This window comes from Scyliorhinus torazame, chromosome 13 (genome assembly GCF_047496885.1).
Source record: "Scyliorhinus torazame isolate Kashiwa2021f chromosome 13, sScyTor2.1, whole genome shotgun sequence".
Classification (NCBI taxonomy): domain Eukaryota; kingdom Metazoa; phylum Chordata; class Chondrichthyes; order Carcharhiniformes; family Scyliorhinidae; genus Scyliorhinus; species Scyliorhinus torazame.
This window is the reverse complement of record NC_092719.1, coordinates 226,111,154-226,133,181: the sequence shown is the minus strand read 5'-3', so window position 1 is coordinate 226,133,181 and position 22,028 is coordinate 226,111,154. Positions and strand designations below refer to the sequence as shown.

Here is a 22,028-nt window from a genome sequence, read left to right as displayed (position 1 = left end):
CCTCAGTACTGACCCTCTGACAGTGCAGCACTCCCTCAGTACTGACCCTCTGACAGTGCAGCACTCCCTCAGTACTGACCCTCTGACAGTGCTGCACTCCCTCAGTACTGACCCTCTGACAGTGCGGCACTCCCTCAGTGCTGACCCTCTGACAGTGCGGCGCTCCCTCAGTACTGACCCTCTGACAGTGCAGCACTCCCTCAGTACTGACCCTCTGACAGTGCAGCACTCCCTCAGTACTGACCCTCTGACAGTGCAGCACTCCCTCAGTACTGACCCATTGACAGTGCAGCACTCCCTCAGTACTGACCCTCTCACAGTGCGGCGCTCCCTCAGTACTGACCCTCTGACAGTGCGGCGCTCCCTCAGTACTGACCCTCTGACAGTGCAGCACTCCCTCAGTACTGACCCTCTGACAGTGCAGCACTCACTCACTACTGACCCTCTGACAGTGCGGCGCTCCCTCAGTACTGACCCTCTGACAGTGCGGCGCTCCCTCAGTACTGACCCTCTGACAGTGCGGCACTCCCTCAGTACTGACCCTCTGACAGTGCAGCACTCCCTCAGTACTGACCCTCTGACAGTGCGGCACTCCCTCAGTACTGACCCTCTGACAGTGCAGCACTCCCTCAGTACTGACCCTCTGACAGTGCGGCACTCCCACAGTCCTGACCCTCTGACAGTGAAGCACTCCCTCAGTACTGACCCTCTGACAGTGCAGCACTCCCACTGTCCTGACCCTCTGACAGTGCAGCACTCCCACAGTACTGACCCTCTGACAGTGCAGCACTCCCACAGTACTGACCCTCTGACAGTGCAGCACTCCCACAGTACTGACCCTCTGACAGTGCAGCACTCCCTCAGTACTGACCCTCTGACAGTGCGGCACTCCCTCAGTACTGACCCTCTGACAGTGCGGCACTCCCTCAGTACTGACCCTCTGACAGTGCAGCACTCCCTCAGTACTGACCCTCTGACAGTGCGATACTCCCTCAGTACTGACCCTCTGACAGTGCGGCACTCCCTCAGTACTGACCCTCTGACAGTGCAGCACTCCCACAGTCCTGACCCTCTGACAGTGCAGCACTCCCTCAGTACTGACCCTCTGACAGTGCAGCACTCCCACAGTCCTGACCCTCTGACAGTGCAGCACTCCCACAGTACTGACCCACTGGCAGTGCAGCACTCCCACAGTCCTGACCCTCTGACAGTGCAGCACTCCCACAGTACTGACCCTCTGACAGTGCAGCACTCCCACAGTCCTGACCTTCTGACAGTGCAGCACTCCCACAGTACTGACCCTCTGACAGTGCGGCACTCCCTCAGTACTGATCCTCTGACAGTGCGGCACTCCCTCAGTACTGACCCTCTGAAAGTGCAGCACTCCCACAGTCCTGACCCTCTGACAGTGCGGCAGTCCCACAGTACTGACCCTCTGACAATGCAGCACTCCCTCAGTACTGACCCTCTGACAGTGCGGCACTCCCTCAGTACTGACCCTCTGACAGTGCGGCACTCCCTCAGTACTGACCCTCTGACAGTGCGGCACTCCCTCAGTACTGACCCTCTGACAGTGCAGCACTCCCTCAGTACTGTCCCTCTGACAGTGCAGCACTCCCTCAGTACTGTCCCTCTGACAGTGCAGCACTCCCTCAGTACTGACCCTCTGACAGTGCGGCACTCCCTCAGTACTGACCCTCTGACAGTGCAGCACTCGTTCAGTACTGACCCTCTGACAGTGCAGCACTCCCTCAGTACTGACCCTCTGACAGTGCAGCATTCCCTCAGTACTGACCCTCTGACAGTGCAGCACTCCCTCAGTACTGACCCTCTGACAGTGCAGCACTCCCTCAGTACTGTCCCTCTGACAGTGCAGCACTCCCTCAGTACTGTCCCTCTGACAGTGCAGCACTCCCTCAGTACTGACCCTCTGACAGTGCGGCACTCCCTCAGTACTGACCCTCTGACAGTGCAGCACTCGCTCAGTACTGACCCTCTGACAGTGCAGCACTCCCTCAGTACTGACCCTCTGACAGTGCAGCATTCCCTCAGTACTGACCCTCTGACAGTGCAGCACTCCCTCAGTACTGACCCTCTGACAGTGCAGCACTCCCTCAGTACTGACCCTCTGACAGTGCAGCACTCCCTCAGTACAGACCCTCTGACAGTGCAGCACTCACTCAGTACAGACCCTCTGACAGTGCAGCACTCCCTCAGTACTGACCCTCTGACAGTGCAGCACTCTCACTGCACTGACCCTCTGACAGTGCGGCACTCCCTCAGTACTGACCCTCTGACAGTGCAGCACTCCCTCAGTACAGACCTTCTGACAGTGCAGCACTCCCTCAGTACTGACACTCTGACAGTGCAGCACTCTCACTGCACTGACCCTCTGACAGTGCGGCACTCCCTCAGTACTGACCCTCTGACAGTGCAGCACTCCCTCAGTACAGACCCTCTGACAGTGCAGCACTCTCACTGCACTGACCCTCTGACAGTGCGGCACTCCCTTAGTACTGACCCTCTGACAGTGCAGCACTCCCTCAGTACTGACCCTCTGACAGTGCAGCACTCCCTCAGTACTGACCCTCTGACAGTGCTGCACTCCCTCAGTACTGACCCTCTGACAGTGCGGCACTCCCTCAGTGCTGACCCTCTGACAGTGCGGCGCTCCCTCAGTACTGACCCTCTGACAGTGCAGCACTCCCTCAGTACTGACCCTCTGACAGTGCAGCACTCCCTCAGTACTGACCCTCTGACAGTGCAGCACTCCCTCAGTACTGACCCTCTGACAGTGCAGCACTCCCTCAGTACTGACCCATTGACAGTGCAGCACTCCCTCAGTACTGACCCTCTCACAGTGCGGCGCTCCCTCAGTACTGACCCTCTGACAGTGCGGCGCTCCCTCAGTACTGACCCTCTGACAGTGCAGCACTCCCTCAGTACTGACCCTCTGACAGTGCAGCACTCCCTCAGTACTGACCCTCTGACAGTGCGGCGCTCCCTCAGTACTGACCCTCTGACAGTGCGGCGCTCCCTCAGTACTGACCCTCTGACAGTGCGGCACTCCCTCAGTACTGACCCTCTGACAGTGCAGCACTCCCTCAGTACTGACCCTCTGACAGTGCGGCCCTCCCTCAGTACTGACCCTCTGACAGTGCAGCACTCCCTCAGTACTGACCCTCTGACAGTGCAGCACTCCCACAGTCCTGACCCTCTGACAGTGAAGCACTCCCTCAGTACTGACCCTCTGACAGTGCAGCACTCCCACTGTCCTGACCCTCTGACAGTGCAGCACTCCCACAGTACTGACCCTCTGACAGTGCAGCACTCCCACAGTACTGACCCTCTGACAGTGCAGCACTCCCACAGTACTGACCCTCTGACAGTGCAGCACTCCCACAGTCCTGACCCTCTGACAGTGCGGCACTCCCTCAGTACTGACCCTCTGACAGTGCGGCACTCCCTCAGTACTGACCCTCTGACAGTGCAGCACTCCCTCAGTACTGACCCTCTGACAGTGCGACACTCCCTCAGTACTGACCCTCTGACAGTGCGGCACTCCCTCAGTACTGACCCTCTGACAGTGCAGCACTCCCACAGTCCTGACCCTCTGACAGTGCAGCACTCCCTCAGTACTGACCCTCTGACAGTGCAGCACTCCCACAGTCCTGACCCTCTGACAGTGCAGCACTCCCACAGTACTGACCCACTGGCAGTGCAGCACTCCCACAGTCCTGACCCTCTGACAGTGCAGCACTCCCACAGTCCTGACCTTCTGACAGTGCAGCACTCCCACAGTACTGACCCTCTGACAGTGCAGCACTCACACAGTCCTGACCCTCTGACAGTGCGGCACTCCCTCAGTACTGACCCTCTGACAGTGCGGCGCTCCCTCAGTACTGACCCTCTGACAGTGCAGCACTCCCACTGTCCTGACCCTCTGACAGTGCAGCACTCCCACAGTACTGACCCTCTGACAGTGCAGCACTCCCTCAGTACTGACCCTCTGACAGTGCGGCACTCCCACAGTCCTGACCCTCTGACAGTGCGGCACTCCCTCAGTACTGACCCTCTGACAGTGCGGCACTCCCTCAGTACTGACCCTCTGAAAGTGCAGCACTCCCACAGTCCTGACCCTCTGACAGTGCGGCAGTCCCACAGTACTGACCCTCTGACAATGCAGCACTCCCTCAGTACTGACCCTCTGACAGTGCGGCACTCCCTCAGTACTGACCCTCTGACAGTGCGGCAATCCCTCAGTACTGACCCTCTGACAGTGCGGCACTCCCTCAGTACTGACCCTCTGACAGTGCAGCACTCCCTCAGTACTGTCCCTCTGACAGTGCAGCACTCCCTCAGTACTGTCCCTCTGACAGTGCAGCACTCCCTCAGTACTGACCCTCTGACAGTGCGGCACTCCCTCAGTACTGACCCTCTGACAGTGCGGGACTCCCTCAGTACTGACCCTCTGACAGTGCGGCACTCCCTCAGTACTGACCCTCTGACAGTGCGGCACTCCCTCAGTACTGACCCTCTGACAGTGCAGCACTCCCTCATTGCTGACCCTCTGACAGTGCAGCACTCCCTCAGTACTGACCCTCTGACAGTGCGGCACTCCCTCAGTATTGACCCTCTGACACTGCGGCACTCCCTCAGTACTGACCCTCTGACAGTGCAGCACTCCCTCAGTACTGACCCTCTGACAGTGTGGCACTCCCTCAGTATTGACCCTCTGACACTGCGGCACTCCCTCAGTACTGACCCTATGACAGTGCAGCACTCCCTCAGTACTGACCCTCTGACAGTGCGGCACTCCCTCAGTACTGACTCTCTGGCAGTGCAGCACTCCCTCAGTACTGACCCTCTGACAGTGCAGACTCCCTCAGTACTGACCCTCTGACAGTGCAGCACTCCCTCAGTACTGACCCTCTGACAGTGCAGCACTCCCTCAGTACAGACCCTCTGACAGTGCAGCACTCTCACTGCACTGACCCTCTGACAGTGCGGCACTCCCTCAGTACTGACCCTCTGACAGTGCAGCACTCGCTCAGTACTGACCCTCTGACAGTGCAGCACTCCCTCAGTACTGACCCTCTGACAGTGCAGCATTCCCTCAGTACTGACCCTCTGACAGTGCAGCACTCCCTCAGTACTGACCCTCTGACAGTGCAGCACTCCCTCAGTACTGACCCTCTGACAGTGCAGCACTCCCTCAGTACAGACCCTCTGACAGTGCAGCACTCACTCAGTACAGACACTCTGACAGTGCAGCACTCTCACTGCACTGACCCTCTGACAGTGCGGCACTCCCTCAGTACTGACCCTCTGACAGTGCAGCACTCCCTCAGTACAGACCCTCTGACAGTGCAGCACTCTCACTGCACTGACCCTCTGACAGTGCGGCACTCCCTTAGTACTGACCCTCTGACAGTGCGGCACTCCCTCAGTACAGACCCTCTGACAGTGCGGCACTCCCTCAGTACTGACCCTCTGACAGTGCGGCACTCCCTCAGTACAGACCCTCTGACAGTGCGGCACTCCCTCAGTACAGACCCTCTGACATTGCGGCACTCCCTCAGTACTGACCCTCTGACAGTGCAGCACTCCCTCAGTACAGACCCTCTGACAGAGCGGCACTCCCTCAGTACTGCCGCTCTGACAGTGCGGCACTCCCTCAGTACTGTCCCTCTGACAGTGCGGCGCTCCCTCAGTACTGACCCTCTGACAGTGCGGCACTCCCTCAGTACTGACCCTCTGACAGTGCAGCACTCCCTCAGTACTGACCCTCTGACAGTGCGGCACTCCCTCAGTACTGACCCTCTGACAGTGCAGCACTCCCTCAGTACTGACCCTCTGACAGTGCAGCACTCCCACAGTCCTGACCCTCTGACAGTGAAGCACTCCCTCAGTACTGACCCTCTGACAGTGCAGCACTCCCACTGTCCTGACCCTCTGACAGTGCAGCACTCCCACAGTACTGACCCTCTGACAGTGCAGCACTCCCACAGTACTGACCCTCTGACAGTGCAGCACTCCCACAGTACTGACCCTCTGACAGTGCAGCACTCCCACAGTCCTGACCCTCTGACAGTGCGGCACTCCCTCAGTACTGACCCTCTGACAGTGCGGCACTCCCTCAGTACTGACCCTCTGACAGTGCAGCACTCCCACAGTCCTGACCCTCTGACAGTGCAGCACTCCCACAGTACTGACCCTCTGACAGTGCAGCACTCCCTCAGTACTGACCCTCTGACAGTGCGGCACTCCCTCAGTACTGACCCTCTGACAGTGCGGCACTCCCTCAGTACTGACCCTCAGACAGTGCGGCACTCCCTCAGTACTGACCCTCTGCCAGTGCGGCACTCCCTCAGTACTGACCCTCTGACAGTGCAGCACTCCCTCAGTACTGTCCCTCTGACAGTGCGCCACTCCCTCAGTACTGTCCCTCTGACAGTGCGGCACTCCCTCAGTACTGACCCTCTGACAGTGCGGCACTCCCTCAGTACTGACCCTCTGACAGTGCGGCACTCCCTCAGTACTGACCCTCTGACAGTGCGGCACTCCCTCAGTACTGACCCTCTGACAGTGCGGCACTCCCTCAGTACTGACCCTCTGACAGTGCAGCACTCCCTCAGTACTGACCATCTGACAGTGCAGCACTCCCTCAGTACTGACCCTCTGACAGTGCAGCACTCGCTCAGTACTGACCCTCTGACAGTGCGGCACTCCCTCAGTACTGACCCTCTGACAGTGCAGCACTCCCTCAGTACTGACCCTCTGACAGTGCGGCACTACCTCAGTACTGACCCACTGACAGTGCGGCACTCCCTCAGTACTGACACTCTGACAGTGCAGCACTCCCTCAGTACTGACCCTATGACAGTGCAGCACTCCCTCAGTACTGACCCTCTGACAGTGCAGCACTCCCTCAGTACTGCCCTCTGACAGTGCGGCACTCCCTCAGTACTGACCCTCTGACAGTGCAGCACTCCCTCAGTACTGATCCTCTGACAGTGCGGCACTCCCTCAGTGCTGACCCTCTGACAGTGCGGCACTCCCTCAGCACTGACCCTCTGACAGTGCGGCACTCCCTCAGCATTGACCCTCTGACAGTGCAGCACTCCCTCAGTACTGACCCTCTGACAGTGCGGCGCTCCCTCAGTACTGACCCTCTGACAGTGCAGCACTCCCTCAGTACTGACCCTCTGACAGTGCAGCACTCCCTCAGTACTGAGCCTCTGACAGTGCGGAACTCCCTCAGTACTGACCCTCTGACAGTGCAGCACTCCCTCAGTCCTGACCCTCTGACAATGCAGCACTCCCTCAGTACTGACCCTCTGACAGTGCGGCACTCCCTCAGTACTGACCCTCTGACAGTGCAGCACTCCCTCAGTACTGACCCTCTGACAGTGCAGCACTTCCTCAGGACTGACCCTCTGACAGTGCAGCACTCCCTCAGTACTGACCCTCTGACAGTGCGGCACTCCCTCAGTACTGACCCTCTGACAGTGCGGCACTCCCTCAGTACTGACCCTATGACAGTGCAGCACTCCCTCAGTACTGACCCTCTGACAGTGCAGCACTCCCTCAGTACTGCCCTCTGACAGTGCGGCACTCCCTCAGTACTGACCCTCTGACAGTGCAGCACTCCCTCAGTACTGATCCTCTGACAGTGCGGCACTCCCTCAGTGCTGACCCTCTGACAGTGCGGCACTCCCTCAGCACTGACCCTCTGACAGTGCGGCACTCCCTCAGTACTGACCCTCTGACAGTGCAGCACTTCCTCAGGACTGACCCTCTGACAGTGCAGCACTCCCTCAGTACTGACCCTCTGACAGTGCGGCACTCCCTCAGTACTGACCCTCTGACAGTGCGGCACTCCCTCAGTACTGACCCTCTGACAGTGCAGCACTCCCTCAGTACTGACCCTCTGACAGTGCAGCACTTCCTCAGGACTGACCCTCTGACAGTGCAGCACTCCCACAGTACTGACCCTCTGACAGTGCAGCACTCCCTCAGTACTGACCCTCTGACAGTGCGGCACTCCCTCAGTACTGACCCTCTGACAGTGCGGCACTCCCTCAGTACTGACCCTCAGACAGTGCGGCACTCCCTCAGTACTGACCCTCTGCCAGTGCGGCACTCCCTCAGTACTGACCCTCTGACAGTGCAGCACTCCCTCAGTACTGTCCCTCTGACAGTGCGCCACTCCCTCAGTACTGTCCCTCTGACAGTGCGGCACTCCCTCAGTACTGACCCTCTGACAGTGCGGCACTCCCTCAGTACTGACCCTCTGACAGTGCGGCACTCCCTCAGTACTGACCCTCTGACAGTGCGACACTCCCTCAGTACTGACCCTCTGACAGTGCGGCACTCCCTCAGTACTGACCCTCTGACAGTGCAGCACTCCCTCAGTACTGACCATCTGACAGTGCAGCACTCCCTCAGTACTGACCCTCTGACAGTGCAGCACTCCCTCAGTACTGACCCTCTGACAGTGCGGCACTCCCTCAGTACTGACCCTCTGACAGTGCAGCACTCCCTCAGTACTGACCCTCTGACAGTGCGGCACTACCTCAGTACTGACCCACTGACAGTGCGGCACTCCCTCAGTACTGACACTCTGACAGTGCAGCACTCCCTCAGTACTGACCCTATGACAGTGCAGCACTCCCTCAGTACTGACCCTCTGACAGTGCAGCACTCCCTCAGTACTGCCCTCTGACAGTGCGGCACTCCCTCAGTACTGACCCTCTGACAGTGCAGCACTCCCTCAGTACTGATCCTCTGACAGTGCGGCACTCCCTCAGTGCTGACCCTCTGACAGTGCGGCACTCCCTCAGCACTGACCCTCTGACAGTGCGGCACTCCCTCAGCATTGACCCTCTGACAGTGCAGCACTCCCTCAGTACTGACCCTCTGACAGTGCGGCGCTCCCTCAGTACTGACCCTCTGACAGTGCAGCACTCCCTCAGTACTGACCCTCTGACAGTGCAGCACTCCCTCAGTACTGAGCCTCTGACAGTGCGGAACTCCCTCAGTACTGACCCTCTGACAGTGCAGCACTCCCTCAGTCCTGACCCTCTGACAATGCAGCACTCCCTCAGTACTGACCCTCTGACAGTGCGGCACTCCCTCAGTACTGACCCTCTGACAGTGCAGCACTCCCTCAGTACTGACCCTCTGACAGTGCAGCACTTCCTCAGGACTGACCCTCTGACAGTGCAGCACTCCCTCAGTACTGACCCTCTGACAGTGCGGCACTCCCTCAGTACTGACCCTCTGACAGTGCGGCACTCCCTCAGTACTGACCCTCTGACAGTGCAGCACTCCCTCAGTACTGACCCTCTGACAGTGCAGCACTTCCTCAGGACTGACCCTCTGACAGTGCAGCACTCCCTCAGTACTGACCCTCTGACAGTGCAGCACTCCCTCAGTACTGAGCCTCTGACAGTGCGGAACTCCCTCAGTACTGACCCTCTGACAGTGCGGCACTCCCTCAGTACTGACCCTCTGACAGTGCAGCACTCCCTCAGTACTGACCCTATGACAGTGCAGCACTCCCTCAGTACTGACCCTCTGACAGTGCAGCACTCCCTCAGTACTGACCCTATGACAGTGCAGCACTCCCTCAGTACTGACCCTCTGACAGTGCAGCACTCCCTAAGCACTGCCCTCTGACAGTGCGGCACTCCCTCAGTACTGACCCTCTGACAGTGCGGCACTCCCTCAGTGCTGACCCTCTGACAGTGCGGCACTCCCTCAGCACTGACCCTCTGACAGTGCGGCACTCCCTCAGTACTGACCCTCTGACAGTGCAGCACTTCCTCAGGACTGACCCTCTGACAGTGCAGCACTCCCTCAGTACTGACCCTCTGACAGTGCGGCACTCCCTCAGTACTGACCCTCTGACAGTGCGGCACTCCCTCAGTACTGACCCTCTGACAGTGCAGCACTCCCTCAGTACTGACCCTCTGACAGTGCAGCACTTCCTCAGGACTGACCCTCTGACAGTGCAGCACTCCCACAGTACTGACCCTCTGACAGTGCAGCACTCCCTCAGTACTGACCCTCTGACAGTGCGGCACTCCCTCAGTACTGACCCTCTGACAGTGCGGCACTCCCTCAGTACTGACCCTCAGACAGTGCGGCACTCCCTCAGTACTGACCCTCTGCCAGTGCGGCACTCCCTCAGTACTGACCCTCTGACAGTGCAGCACTCCCTCAGTACTGTCCCTCTGACAGTGCGCCACTCCCTCAGTACTGTCCCTCTGACAGTGCGGCACTCCCTCAGTACTGACCCTCTGACAGTGCGGCACTCCCTCAGTACTGACCCTCTGACAGTGCGGCACTCCCTCAGTACTGACCCTCTGACAGTGCGACACTCCCTCAGTACTGACCCTCTGACAGTGCGGCACTCCCTCAGTACTGACCCTCTGACAGTGCAGCACTCCCTCAGTACTGACCATCTGACAGTGCAGCACTCCCTCAGTACTGACCCTCTGACAGTGCAGCACTCCCTCAGTACTGACCCTCTGACAGTGCGGCACTCCCTCAGTACTGACCCTCTGACAGTGCAGCACTCCCTCAGTACTGACCCTCTGACAGTGCGGCACTACCTCAGTACTGACCCACTGACAGTGCGGCACTCCCTCAGTACTGACACTCTGACAGTGCAGCACTCCCTCAGTACTGACCCTATGACAGTGCAGCACTCCCTCAGTACTGACCCTCTGACAGTGCAGCACTCCCTCAGTACTGCCCTCTGACAGTGCGGCACTCCCTCAGTACTGACCCTCTGACAGTGCAGCACTCCCTCAGTACTGATCCTCTGACAGTGCGGCACTCCCTCAGTGCTGACCCTCTGACAGTGCGGCACTCCCTCAGCACTGACCCTCTGACAGTGCGGCACTCCCTCAGCATTGACCCTCTGACAGTGCAGCACTCCCTCAGTACTGACCCTCTGACAGTGCGGCGCTCCCTCAGTACTGACCCTCTGACAGTGCAGCACTCCCTCAGTACTGACCCTCTGACAGTGCAGCACTCCCTCAGTACTGAGCCTCTGACAGTGCGGAACTCCCTCAGTACTGACCCTCTGACAGTGCAGCACTCCCTCAGTCCTGACCCTCTGACAATGCAGCACTCCCTCAGTACTGACCCTCTGACAGTGCGGCACTCCCTCAGTACTGACCCTCTGACAGTGCAGCACTCCCTCAGTACTGACCCTCTGACAGTGCAGCACTTCCTCAGGACTGACCCTCTGACAGTGCAGCACTCCCTCAGTACTGACCCTCTGACAGTGCGGCACTCCCTCAGTACTGACCCTCTGACAGTGCGGCACTCCCTCAGTACTGACCCTCTGACAGTGCAGCACTCCCTCAGTACTGACCCTCTGACAGTGCAGCACTTCCTCAGGACTGACCCTCTGACAGTGCAGCACTCCCTCAGTACTGACCCTCTGACAGTGCAGCACTCCCTCAGTACTGAGCCTCTGACAGTGCGGAACTCCCTCAGTACTGACCCTCTGACAGTGCGGCACTCCCTCAGTACTGACCCTCTGACAGTGCAGCACTCCCTCAGTACTGACCCTATGACAGTGCAGCACTCCCTCAGTACTGACCCTCTGACAGTGCAGCACTCCCTAAGCACTGCCCTCTGACAGTGCGGCACTCCCTCAGTACTGACCCTCTGACAGTGCGGCACTCCCTCAGTGCTGACCCTCTGACAGTGCGGCACTCCCTCAGCACTGACCCTCTGACAGTGCGGCACTCCCTCAGTACTGACCCTCTGACAGTGCAGCACTTCCTCAGGACTGACCCTCTGACAGTGCAGCACTCCCTCAGTACTGACCCTCTGACAGTGCGGCACTCCCTCAGTACTGACCCTCTGACAGTGCGGCACTCCCTCAGTACTGACCCTCTGACAGTGCAGCACTCCCTCAGTACTGACCCTCTGACAGTGCAGCACTTCCTCAGGACTGACCCTCTGACAGTGCAGCACTCCCTCAGTACTGACCCTCTGACAGAGCAGCACTCCCTCAGTCCTGACCCTCTGACAGTGCGGCACTCCCTCAGTACTGACTCTCTGACAGTGCGGCACTCCCTCAGTACTGACCCTCCATCAGTGCGGCACTCCCTCAGTACTGACCCTCTGACAGTGCGGCACTCCCTCAGTACTGACCCTCTGACAGTGCAGCTCTCCCTCAGTACTGACTCTCTGACAGTGCAGCACTCCCTCAGTACTGAACCTCTGACTGTGCAGCATTCCCTCAGTACTGACCCTCTGACAGTGCAGCACTCCCTGAGGTCTGACCCTCTGACAGTGCGGCACTCCCTCAGTACTGACACTCTGACAGTGCGGCACTCCCTTAGTACTGACCCTCTGACAGTGCAGCACTCCCTCAGTACTGACCCTCTGACAGTGCAGCACTCCCTCAGTACTGACCCTCTGACAGTGCTGCACTCCCTCAGTACTGACCCTCTGACAGTGCAGCACTCCCTCAGTACTGACCCTCTGACAGTGCAGCACTCCCTGAGGACTGACCCTCTGACAGTGCGGCACTCCCTCAGTACAGACCCTCTGACAGTGCGGCACTCCCTCAGCACTGACCCTCTGACAGTGCAGCACTCCCTCAGTACTGACCCTCTGACAGTGCGGCACTCCCTCAGTACTGACCCTCTGACAGTGCAGCACTCCCTCAGTACTGACCCTCTGACAGTGCAGCACTCCCTCAGTACTGACCCTCTGACAGTGCGGTACCCCCTCAGTACTGACCCTCTGACAGTGCAGCACTCCCTCAGTACTGACCCTCTGACAGTGCAGCACTCCCTCAGTACTGACACTCTGACAGTGCGGCACTCCCTATATGTTGTCGTGCTGTGCCAAGCTGGAAGTTGAGTTGCAATGTGTGATGTTGGATTTGAAATGCTGAGTGTCTGACCCAGGGGCTCCTGTGCTGTCCTGCATTCCCGTCTGTGAATGCCGTAAGTACACGGCTTCAGATGAAATTTGAGAAATTATCCGTGGTTACATTTTGCTGCCATGTGTGTGGTTTCTGCTGGCGAGTGTGTGGCGTTAATCAGTGTTGGCAGTAAATGCGAGTGACATGCAAATCCTGATAGAAACAGGAAACAGATTCAGAGCAATGTTCTAAAATTTATTGCATTTTATAAGCTGCAGGAAGTTTGTTTTGTTCAGTTAATAATCCACAAACATGTGAAAATGAAAACTCTTTCAAGGATTGGAAATCACCCTCCACAGTAAGAATCATACATTACCCCGCCAAATATCCTCTTTTAACTGAAATGCTAATTCCCAATCTGAACCGTCCGTCTGTTACCTCTACACTTCCGACACTCTGATACAATCCATGTCAGGCTCCATTCGCACCTCCTTCATTTCACTAACTGAGGGGCTGTGGAATTTTGGCACATTCGGCTGTGCGATCCGCACGGTAATCTTTAACTCTTGCAGGAAAGCAATGCTACAAAATCTGTCCACTCTTTTACTGCCTGTCTGACAGAGTGAGAGTTTGTGTCGTTAGTGAGAGAATGGATTTGACTTCAATTCCTGACCGCTAACTTGTTCAATAATAAAATATTCTATGTTCAAGACAGACTAAGAGACAAGGGTAGTGTTCGTAAGGTGTAAACTCTGGCTTAATGGGAAATACTTTCATCTTTGAGACAGTAGGTTGTGGGTTCAAGTCTCACTCCACACACCTGAGTCCATCATCTGGGCTGACACAATAATGTATAAAAGCTCCTTTAGCAATTCAGAGAAGATCAGGAGAGGTAGTGCTGGCCAATATTTATCCCTCAGCTAACACGAACCAGTTTTCCTGGTTAGCATCTTTCTCCTGTCTATGGGGTTCTGTTGTGTGAAAATCTAACCACACTTCAGAAATACGTCATGAGCCTATAAACCTCTTTGGAATGTCTTGAGATTGTGTTGGAGAAAGGTACACTTATCAACCTCGACCAGGTTGAGTACAAATCAATAGAGTTGGTGTTTGGAATTGAAATCAAAGTGTAATACTGCTAATAGACTGCGTGGACACATTCTGTAACACCGTCTCCATTCACTCAACTCAACCAGGCATTGAGGGGAGTTTGCAGGTAATAGAATTAAACTAAATTTAGGCATTACAATTCCTGTGGAAAATTGGATTGAAGGTATTCAAGAGTGAATCAACCAGTCACCAAATCACGACCTAATTGCTGTTCCATCGATTCTCACCATCGCAGAACATTAACCCGATAATTATTTATTATTGAAGAGGAAGAATGGACATGGATACAGGGTGAATTACTCATTTAGACAGCTGATAGAGACAGGGCAGAGCAAATATCTCCTTTCTGCCCCGTGACCAGTCTGTACGATTCTGTTACCAACTCCTCATTGCCTCATGTTGAAATTTAAATGAATTCAGTGTCTTTGCATCAATCACTCCTCCTGTCAACCTTCTGCAGTTGGTACTTGACCTCTGTGTCGGGAAACCCTTGCTGACTACCCCTTTCCACTTTGACCCTCTATTCTCACTGATGTATCTGAAGGTATTGACCTGTCCTCTGTCCATTTAAATATTTTTGTACCCTGATGAGGGTCTCCAAAGAAGGTTTAAGCATCCCCTGTCTTGGAGCCAATTGGTGTCACCTTCACGTTTTGTTCTTTACTCAACCCACCCCAACAGGATGGGAAAAGGTTGTTTCGATCATTCTGGCATGAAGGGTATTAATTCTTGAGAATTTCAGCCTAAATGTCTAATATCTGAGGAGGTTACTGGTCTTGAGTGCATTTTTCTAATCTGTGCGTATTTACAAAGCAAACAATATTTCTGAAGAAATAGACAGAGTCTTTACACCTACATTCGCAGCCACATTCTGTACAAAACACTTCGGAATTTGCATGTACAATCTGAATTGGAATAAATGATATGTCAAAATCACACCAAGCATGGCAGAGCAACAAAGGGATTGAGGCTGGAGGGTTGGATCGAGTGCACTCCACCGGATGGTTTATATGGCAGTCTCCTTCTCCTTGTGTCCCTGGGTCTGACTCTCTGTCGGCAGAAACTTTGAGGATGCCTCCGTTGCCATGTACTGCAGGTGATGTGACCCCCACACGGGAGTGGTGAGATGCTGCCATCGCTGGGGGTAAGTAGTCACACTGTGAGAATATACTCTTGTATTTCATTCATCAAATGACACAGAATCCACAACGCACAGATACATTCTCAGCCTCCTCACCCACAACCTGTTAAATGTTTCTGGATAGTTCTATCCTCTCAGTTCTGGTATCATTCTCGTAAATATTCTTTACACCTTCCCCAATTCTTCGAGGATGTAACTAGTAGAGTTGTTGAGGGGGAGCCAGTGGATGTGCTTTATTTGAACTTTCAGAAGGCTTTTGACAAAGTTCGGCATAAGAGATTAGTGTGTAAAATTAAAGCGCATGGGATTGGGGGCAGTGTATTGAGATGGATAGAAAACTGGTTAGCAGACAGGAAACAAAGATTAGGAATTAACAAGTCTTTTTCCAATTGGCAGACAGTAACTAGTGGGGTACCGCAGGGATCGGTGCTGGGACCCCAGCTATTCACCATATATATTAATGATTTAGATGAGGGAACTAAATGTAACATCTCAATTACAATTGAGCAGATGTTGAGCATTCGTTTCCTTCACGGAAATCCACTTGATAGTCAGAGGCTTTTCCCCAGGGTAGAGGGGTCAATTACTAGGGGACATAGGTTTAAGGTGAGAGGGGCAAGGTTTAGAGTAGATGTACGAGGCAAGTTTAATACGCAGAGGGTAGTGGGTGCCTGGAACTCGCTACCGGAGGAGGTAGTGGAAGCAGGGACGATAGGGACATTTAAGGGGCATCTTGACAAATACATGAATAGGATGGGAATAGAAGGATACGGACCCAGGAAGTGTAGAAGATTGTAGTTTAGTCGGGCAGTATGGTCAGCACGAGCTTGGAGGGCCGAAGGGCCTGTTCCTGTGCTGTACATTTCTTTGTTCTTTGTTCTTGATAGTGAATGTGCAGGCCAGGGGTGGGATTCTCGGACCCCCCGCCGGGTCGGAGAATCGCCGGGGGCTGGTGTAAATCCCGCCCCTGCCGGTTGCCGAATTATCCACGATCGGGGCCCACCGAGCCACGGGCGGGCCTGTGCCGTGGGGGCACTCTTTTCCTTCCGCCTTCGCCACGGTCTCCACCATGGCGGAGGTGGAAGAGACCCCCTCCACTGCGCATGCGCGGGGATGCCGGGAGCGGCCGCTGACGCTCCCACGCATGCGCCGCCCGGCAATGTCATTTCCGTGCCAGCTGGCGGGGCACCAAAGGCCTTTTCCACCAGCTGGCGGGGCGGAAATTAGTCCGGCGCGGGCCTAGCCCCTCAAGGTTGGGGCTCGGCCCCCCAAGATGCGCTCGGCCCCCCAAGATGCGGAGACTTCCGCACCTTTGGGGCGGCGCGATGCCCGACTGATTTGCGCCGTTTTTGGCGCCGGTCGGCGAACATCGCGCCGATACCGGAGAATTTCGCCCCACAAAGCAACTCTGTCTGCTCCTGACTACATTGACATACTAGCTGACTGTGTAGGAAACTTTATTAATTGCACAGGAGAGTGCCAGTCATTCCATAGGTTCCCTATTCCTCAGTCGCAGTTGTTATTTTTAAAAGTCATTTACGGGATGTGTGCGTGGCTGCACGTTCGGTGGATTGGCCCTTAGTGCCCAGAGATCTGTACATTAGTTGGGGCTACGAGGATAGGGCAGGTTAATTGGGCTTGGGTGGGGGGGCTCTTTCACAGGGTCAATGCCGACTCGATGGGCTGAATGGTCTCCTTCTGCACTGTCGGGATTGTATGGAAAGCACTGAATGATAATGGCAACTGATATTACAATGATTTCCAACATAGAAAAAGAAATCAAATCTGGTTGAAGGTGAATGGTGTGTTGGCCTCCATTGTGAGAGGTTTCGAGTACAGGAGCAGGGATGTGTTGCTGCAATTGTACAGGGCCTTGGTGAGGCCACACCTGGAGTATTGTGGGCAGTTTTGGTCTCCTTCTCTGAGGAAGGATGTTCTTGCTCTCGAGGGAGTGCAGCGAAGGTTTACCAGACTGATTCCAGGGATAGCGGGACTGTCATACGAGGAGAGATTGACTCGGTTGGGATTGTTCTCGCTGGAGTTCAGAAGAATGAGGGGGGATCTCATAGAGACGTATAAAATTCTAACGGGACTGGACAGGGTAGATGCAGGGGAGATGTTACCAATGATGGGTGTGTCCAGAACCAGGGCCAGGATTGTCCGCTATCCGGCGGGGCAGGCCGTACCGGCAGCGAGGAGTGGCGGAATCCTCCGCACCTTCAGGGGCTAGGCTGGCATCGGCGGGGTTGGCGCCGTGACAACCGGCGCCGAAGGGATTCCGCCGGCCGGCACAAGTTGGCGCATGCGCGGGAGCGCCAGCGTGTTCTGGCGTGATGCCAGCGCATGGGCAGGGGGGCATGGGCAGGGGGGTTCTTCTCCGCGCCAGCCATGGGGGACCGTTACAGCGGCCGGCGCAGAGGGAAAGAGTGCTCCCACGGCACAGGCCCGCCCGCGGATCAGTGGGCCCCGATCGCGGGCCAGGCCACCGTGGGGACCCCCCCCTCGGGGCCAGATACCTCCGCGCCCCCCCCGCCCGCAGAGCCAGGTCCCGCCGGTAAGGACCTTGTTTGATTTACGCCGGCGGGACTGGCTGAAAACTCGGCCCATCGCGAAGCAGAGAATCGCCGGGGGGGGGCACTGCCAACGGCCCCCGATCGACGCAACACGATTCCCGACCCGCCGAAAAACCGACACCAGTGGATCCGGCAGCTGGCATCGGGATGGGATTCATGCGAACCCCAGTTGGCGAATCGCGCCCCAGGGGTCACAGCCTGAGGATTTAGGGTAAACCACTTCGGACAGAGATAAGGAGACATTTCTTCACACAGAGAGTGGTGAGCCTGTGGAATTCATTACCACAGGAAGTAGTTGATGCTAAAACTTTGAATATATTCAAGAGGCGGCTGGATATAGCACTTGGGGAGAATGGGATCAAAGGCTAGGGGGAGAAAGCAGGATTAGGCTATTGAGTTGGATGATCAGCCATGATGGTGATGAATGGCGGAGCAGGCTCGAAGGGCCAAAAGGCCTCCTCCTGCTCCTATCTCCTGTGCATCTATGCATGTACGTACACTCTCCCCTATCACTGACTCTACTCCCCATTCACTCCCCTCCCACATCCCCATGTACACTCTCCCCTATCACTGACTCTACTCCCCATTCACTCCCCTCCCACACCCCCATGTACACTCTCCCCTATCACTGACTCTCTCCCCCCATTCACTCCCCTCCCACACCCCCATGTACACTCTCCCCTATCACTGACCCTACCCCCCATTCACTCCCCTCCCACACCCCCATGTACACTCTCCCCTATCACTGACTCTACCCCCCATTCACTCCCCTCCCACACCCCCATGTACACTCTCCCCTATCACTGACTCTACCCCCCATTCACTCCCCTCCCACACCCGCATGTACACTCTCCCCTATCACTGACTCTACCCACACATTCACTCCCCTCCCACACCCCCATGTATACTCTCCCCTATCACTGACTCTACCCCCCATTCACTCCCCTCCCCATCCCCATGTACATTCTCCCCTATCACTGACTCTACCCCCCATTCACTCCCCTCCCACACCCCCATGTACACTCTCCCCTATCACTGACTCTACCCCCCCATTCACTCCCCTCCCCATCCCCATGTACACTCTCCCCTATCACTGACTCTACCCCCCATTCACTCCCCTCCCACACCCCCATGTACACTCTCCCCTATCACTGACTCTACCCCCCATTCACTCCCCTCCCACACCCCCATGTACACTCTCCCATATCACTGACTCTACCCCCATTCACTCCTCTCCCCATCCCCATGTACACTCTCCCCTGTCACTGACTCTACCCCCCATTCACTCCCCTCCCACACCCCCATGTACACTCTCCCCGATCACTGACTCTCTCCCCCCATTCACTCCCCTCCCACACCCCCATGTACACTCTCCCCTATCACTGACTCTCTCCCCCCATTCACTCCCCTCCCACACCCCCATGTACACTCTCCCCTATCACTGACCCTACCCCCCATTCACTCCCCTCCCACACCCCCATGTACACTCTCCCCTATCACTGACTCTACCCACACATTCACTCCCCTCCCACACCCCCATGTACACTCTCCCCTATCACTGACTCTACCCCCCATTCACTCCCCTCCCCATCCCCATGTACATTCTCCCCTATCACTGACTCTACCCCCCATTCACTCCCCTCCCACACCCCCATGTACACTCTCCCCTGTCACTGACTCTACCCCCCATTCACTCCCCTCCCACACCCCCATGTACACTCTCCCCTATCACTGACTCTGAGTAAGCGAGAGAGAGAGAGACAGAGACAGAGAGACAGACAGAGAGGGAGACAGAGACAGAGAGAGAGACAGAGATAGAGAGAGAGACAGGGAGGGAGACAGAGAGACAAGCAGAGAGAGAGAGACAGACAGACAGAGAGAGAGAGAGACACAGAGAGAGAGAGAGACAGAGAGGGAGATAGAACAGAGAGAGAGACAGAGAGAGAGACAGGGAGAGAGACTGGCAGAGACAGAGAGAGAGACAGGCAGAGACAGAGAGAGAGACAGAGAGAGAGACAGACAGAGAGACAGAGACCGAGACAGACAGAGAGAGACAGAGACGGAGAGGGAGACAGAGAGGGAGACAGAGACAGTGAGGGAGACAGAGACGGAGACAGAGAGAGAGAAAGAGACAGAGAGAGAGAAAGAGACAGAGAGAGAGACAGAGAGACAGAGAGAGAGAGACAGGGAGAGAGAGACAGGCAGAGACAGAGAGAGAGACAGAGAGAGAGACAGAGAGAGAGACAGACAGAGACAGATACAGACAGAGACAGAGAGAGAGACAGAGAGTGAGACAGAGAGAGAGAGACAGAGACAGCGAGAGAGATAGAGACAGTGAGGGAGACAGAGACAGTGAGGGAGACAGAGACAGAGAGGGTGACAGAGAGAGAGAGACACAGAGAGAGAGTCAGAGACAGAGAGACAGACAGAGAGAGATACAGAGACAGAAAGGGAGACGGAGACTGAGAGAGAGAGAGACACAGAGACAGAGAGAGTTACAGAGACAAAGAGGGAGACAGAGACAGAGAGGGAGACAGAGAGGGGATGGAGGCAGAGACAGAGAGAGAGACAGAGACAAAGAGGGAGACAGAAAGAGAGAGGGAGAAAGAGAGAGAGAGACAGAGAAACAGAGACAGAGAGAGAGAGACAGGCAGAGACAGAGTGAGAGACAGACAGAGAGACAGAGACAGAGAGAGAGAGAGACAGAGAGACAGAGACAGAGCGAGAGACGGAGACAGAGAGACAGACAGAGAGAGAGACAGAGACAGAAAGGGAGACGGAGACAGAGAGAGAGAGAGACACAGAGACAGAGAGAGTTACAGAGACAAAGAGGAGACAGAGATAGAGAGGGAGACAGAGAGGGGATGGAGACAGAGACAGAGAGAGAGACAAAGAGGGAGACAGAAAGAGAGAGGGAGAAAGAGAGAGAGACAGAGAAACAGAGACAGAGAGAGAGACAGAGAAAGAGGGAGAGACAGAAACAGAGAGAGAGACAAAGACAGAGAGGGAGACAGAGAGGGGATGGAGACAGAGACAGAGAGAGAGACAGAGACAAAGAGGGAGACAGAAAGAGAGAGGGAGAAAGAGAGAGAGAGACACAGACAGAGAGAGAGAGAGAGACAGTCAGGGAGACAGAGACAGAGAGAGAGGGAGACAGAGACAGAGAGAGAGGGAGATAGAGACACAGAGAGAGACAGGGACAGGGAGGGAGACAGAGACAGAGACAGAGAGAGAGAGAGACAGAGACAGAGAGAGAGATATAGATAGACAGACAGAGACAGAGAGAGAGAGACAGAGATAGAGAGGGAGACAGAGAGGGAGACAGAGACAGAGAGGGAGACAGAGAGAGAGAGAGAGATACAGAGACAGAGAAAGAGAGAGACAGAGACAGAGAAAGAGAGAGACAGAGAGAGAGACAGAGGCAGAGAGGGAGACAGAGAGAGAGGCAGAGACAGAGAGGGAGACAGAGCGAGAGAGACAGAGACAGAGAGGGAGATGGAGACAGAGAGGAGGCCAGAGAGAGTGACAGAGACCGAGAGCGAGACAGAGACAGAGAGGGAGGCAGAGACAGAGAGGGAGACAGGGACAGAGAGGGAGACAGAGACAGAGAGAGAGACAGGGACAGAGAGGGAGACAGAGAGAGAGAGAGAGAGAGACAGAGACAGAGACACAGAGAGACAGACAGAGAGAGAGAGACAGGGAGAGAGGGAGAGACAGACAGACAGACAGAGAGAGAGGCAGAGACAGAGAGACAGACAGAGACAGAGAGGGAGACAGAGACAGAGAGGGAGACAGTGAGAGAGGCAGAGACAGAGAGGGAGACAGAGAGAGAGACAGGGACTGAGACGGAGACAGAGAGAGAGACAGAGAGGGTGGACAGAGAGAGAGACAGAGACAAAGAGGGAGACAGAGACAGAGAGGGAGACAGAGAGGGAGATGGAGACAGAGACAGGGAGACAAACAGAGACAAAGAGGGAGACAGAGAGGGAGACAGAGACAGAGAGAGAGATAGAGACAAAGAGGGAGACAGAGACAGAGAGAGAGGCAGAGACAGAGAGGGAGACAGAGAGAGAGACAGAGACAGAGAGGGAGACAGAGACAGAGAGGGAGATGGAGACAGAGAGGGAGATGGAGACAGAGAGGGAGACAGAGAGAGCGACAGAGACAGAGAGTGAGACAGAGACATAAATGGAGACAGAGACATCGAGGGAGACAGAGAGGGAGACAGAGACAGGGAGAGAGATAGAGACAAAGAGGGAGACAGAGACAGAGAGAGAGGCAGAGACAGAGAGGGAGACAG

General features: G+C 55.8%; 1 protein-coding gene and 1 long non-coding RNA gene across 5 annotated transcripts in view; one reads left to right on the top strand and one right to left on the bottom strand.

Moving 5' to 3' along the window:
* The first annotated feature begins 12,888 nt into the window (after positions 1-12,888).
* The window catches only part of LOC140388647 (uncharacterized), a 71,610-nt gene continuing 62,470 nt past the window's right edge, over positions 12,889-22,028 (top strand). For both annotated transcript variants that reach the window (XR_011934234.1, XR_011934235.1), the window contains exon 1: positions 12,889-12,986. This is a non-coding gene — a long non-coding RNA (uncharacterized lncRNA). The remainder of the gene's footprint in view (positions 12,987-22,028) is intronic.
* Positions 13,139-22,028, bottom strand: part of LOC140388646 (sodium- and chloride-dependent creatine transporter 1-like) — a 270,017-nt gene continuing 261,127 nt past the window's right edge. For all 3 annotated transcript variants that reach the window (XM_072473114.1, XM_072473113.1, XM_072473116.1), the window contains exon 14: positions 13,139-15,152. In XM_072473114.1, coding sequence (XP_072329215.1) covers positions 15,021-15,152 — 132 coding nt within the window. In that variant the 3' untranslated portion in view covers positions 13,139-15,020. The remainder of the gene's footprint in view (positions 15,153-22,028) is intronic.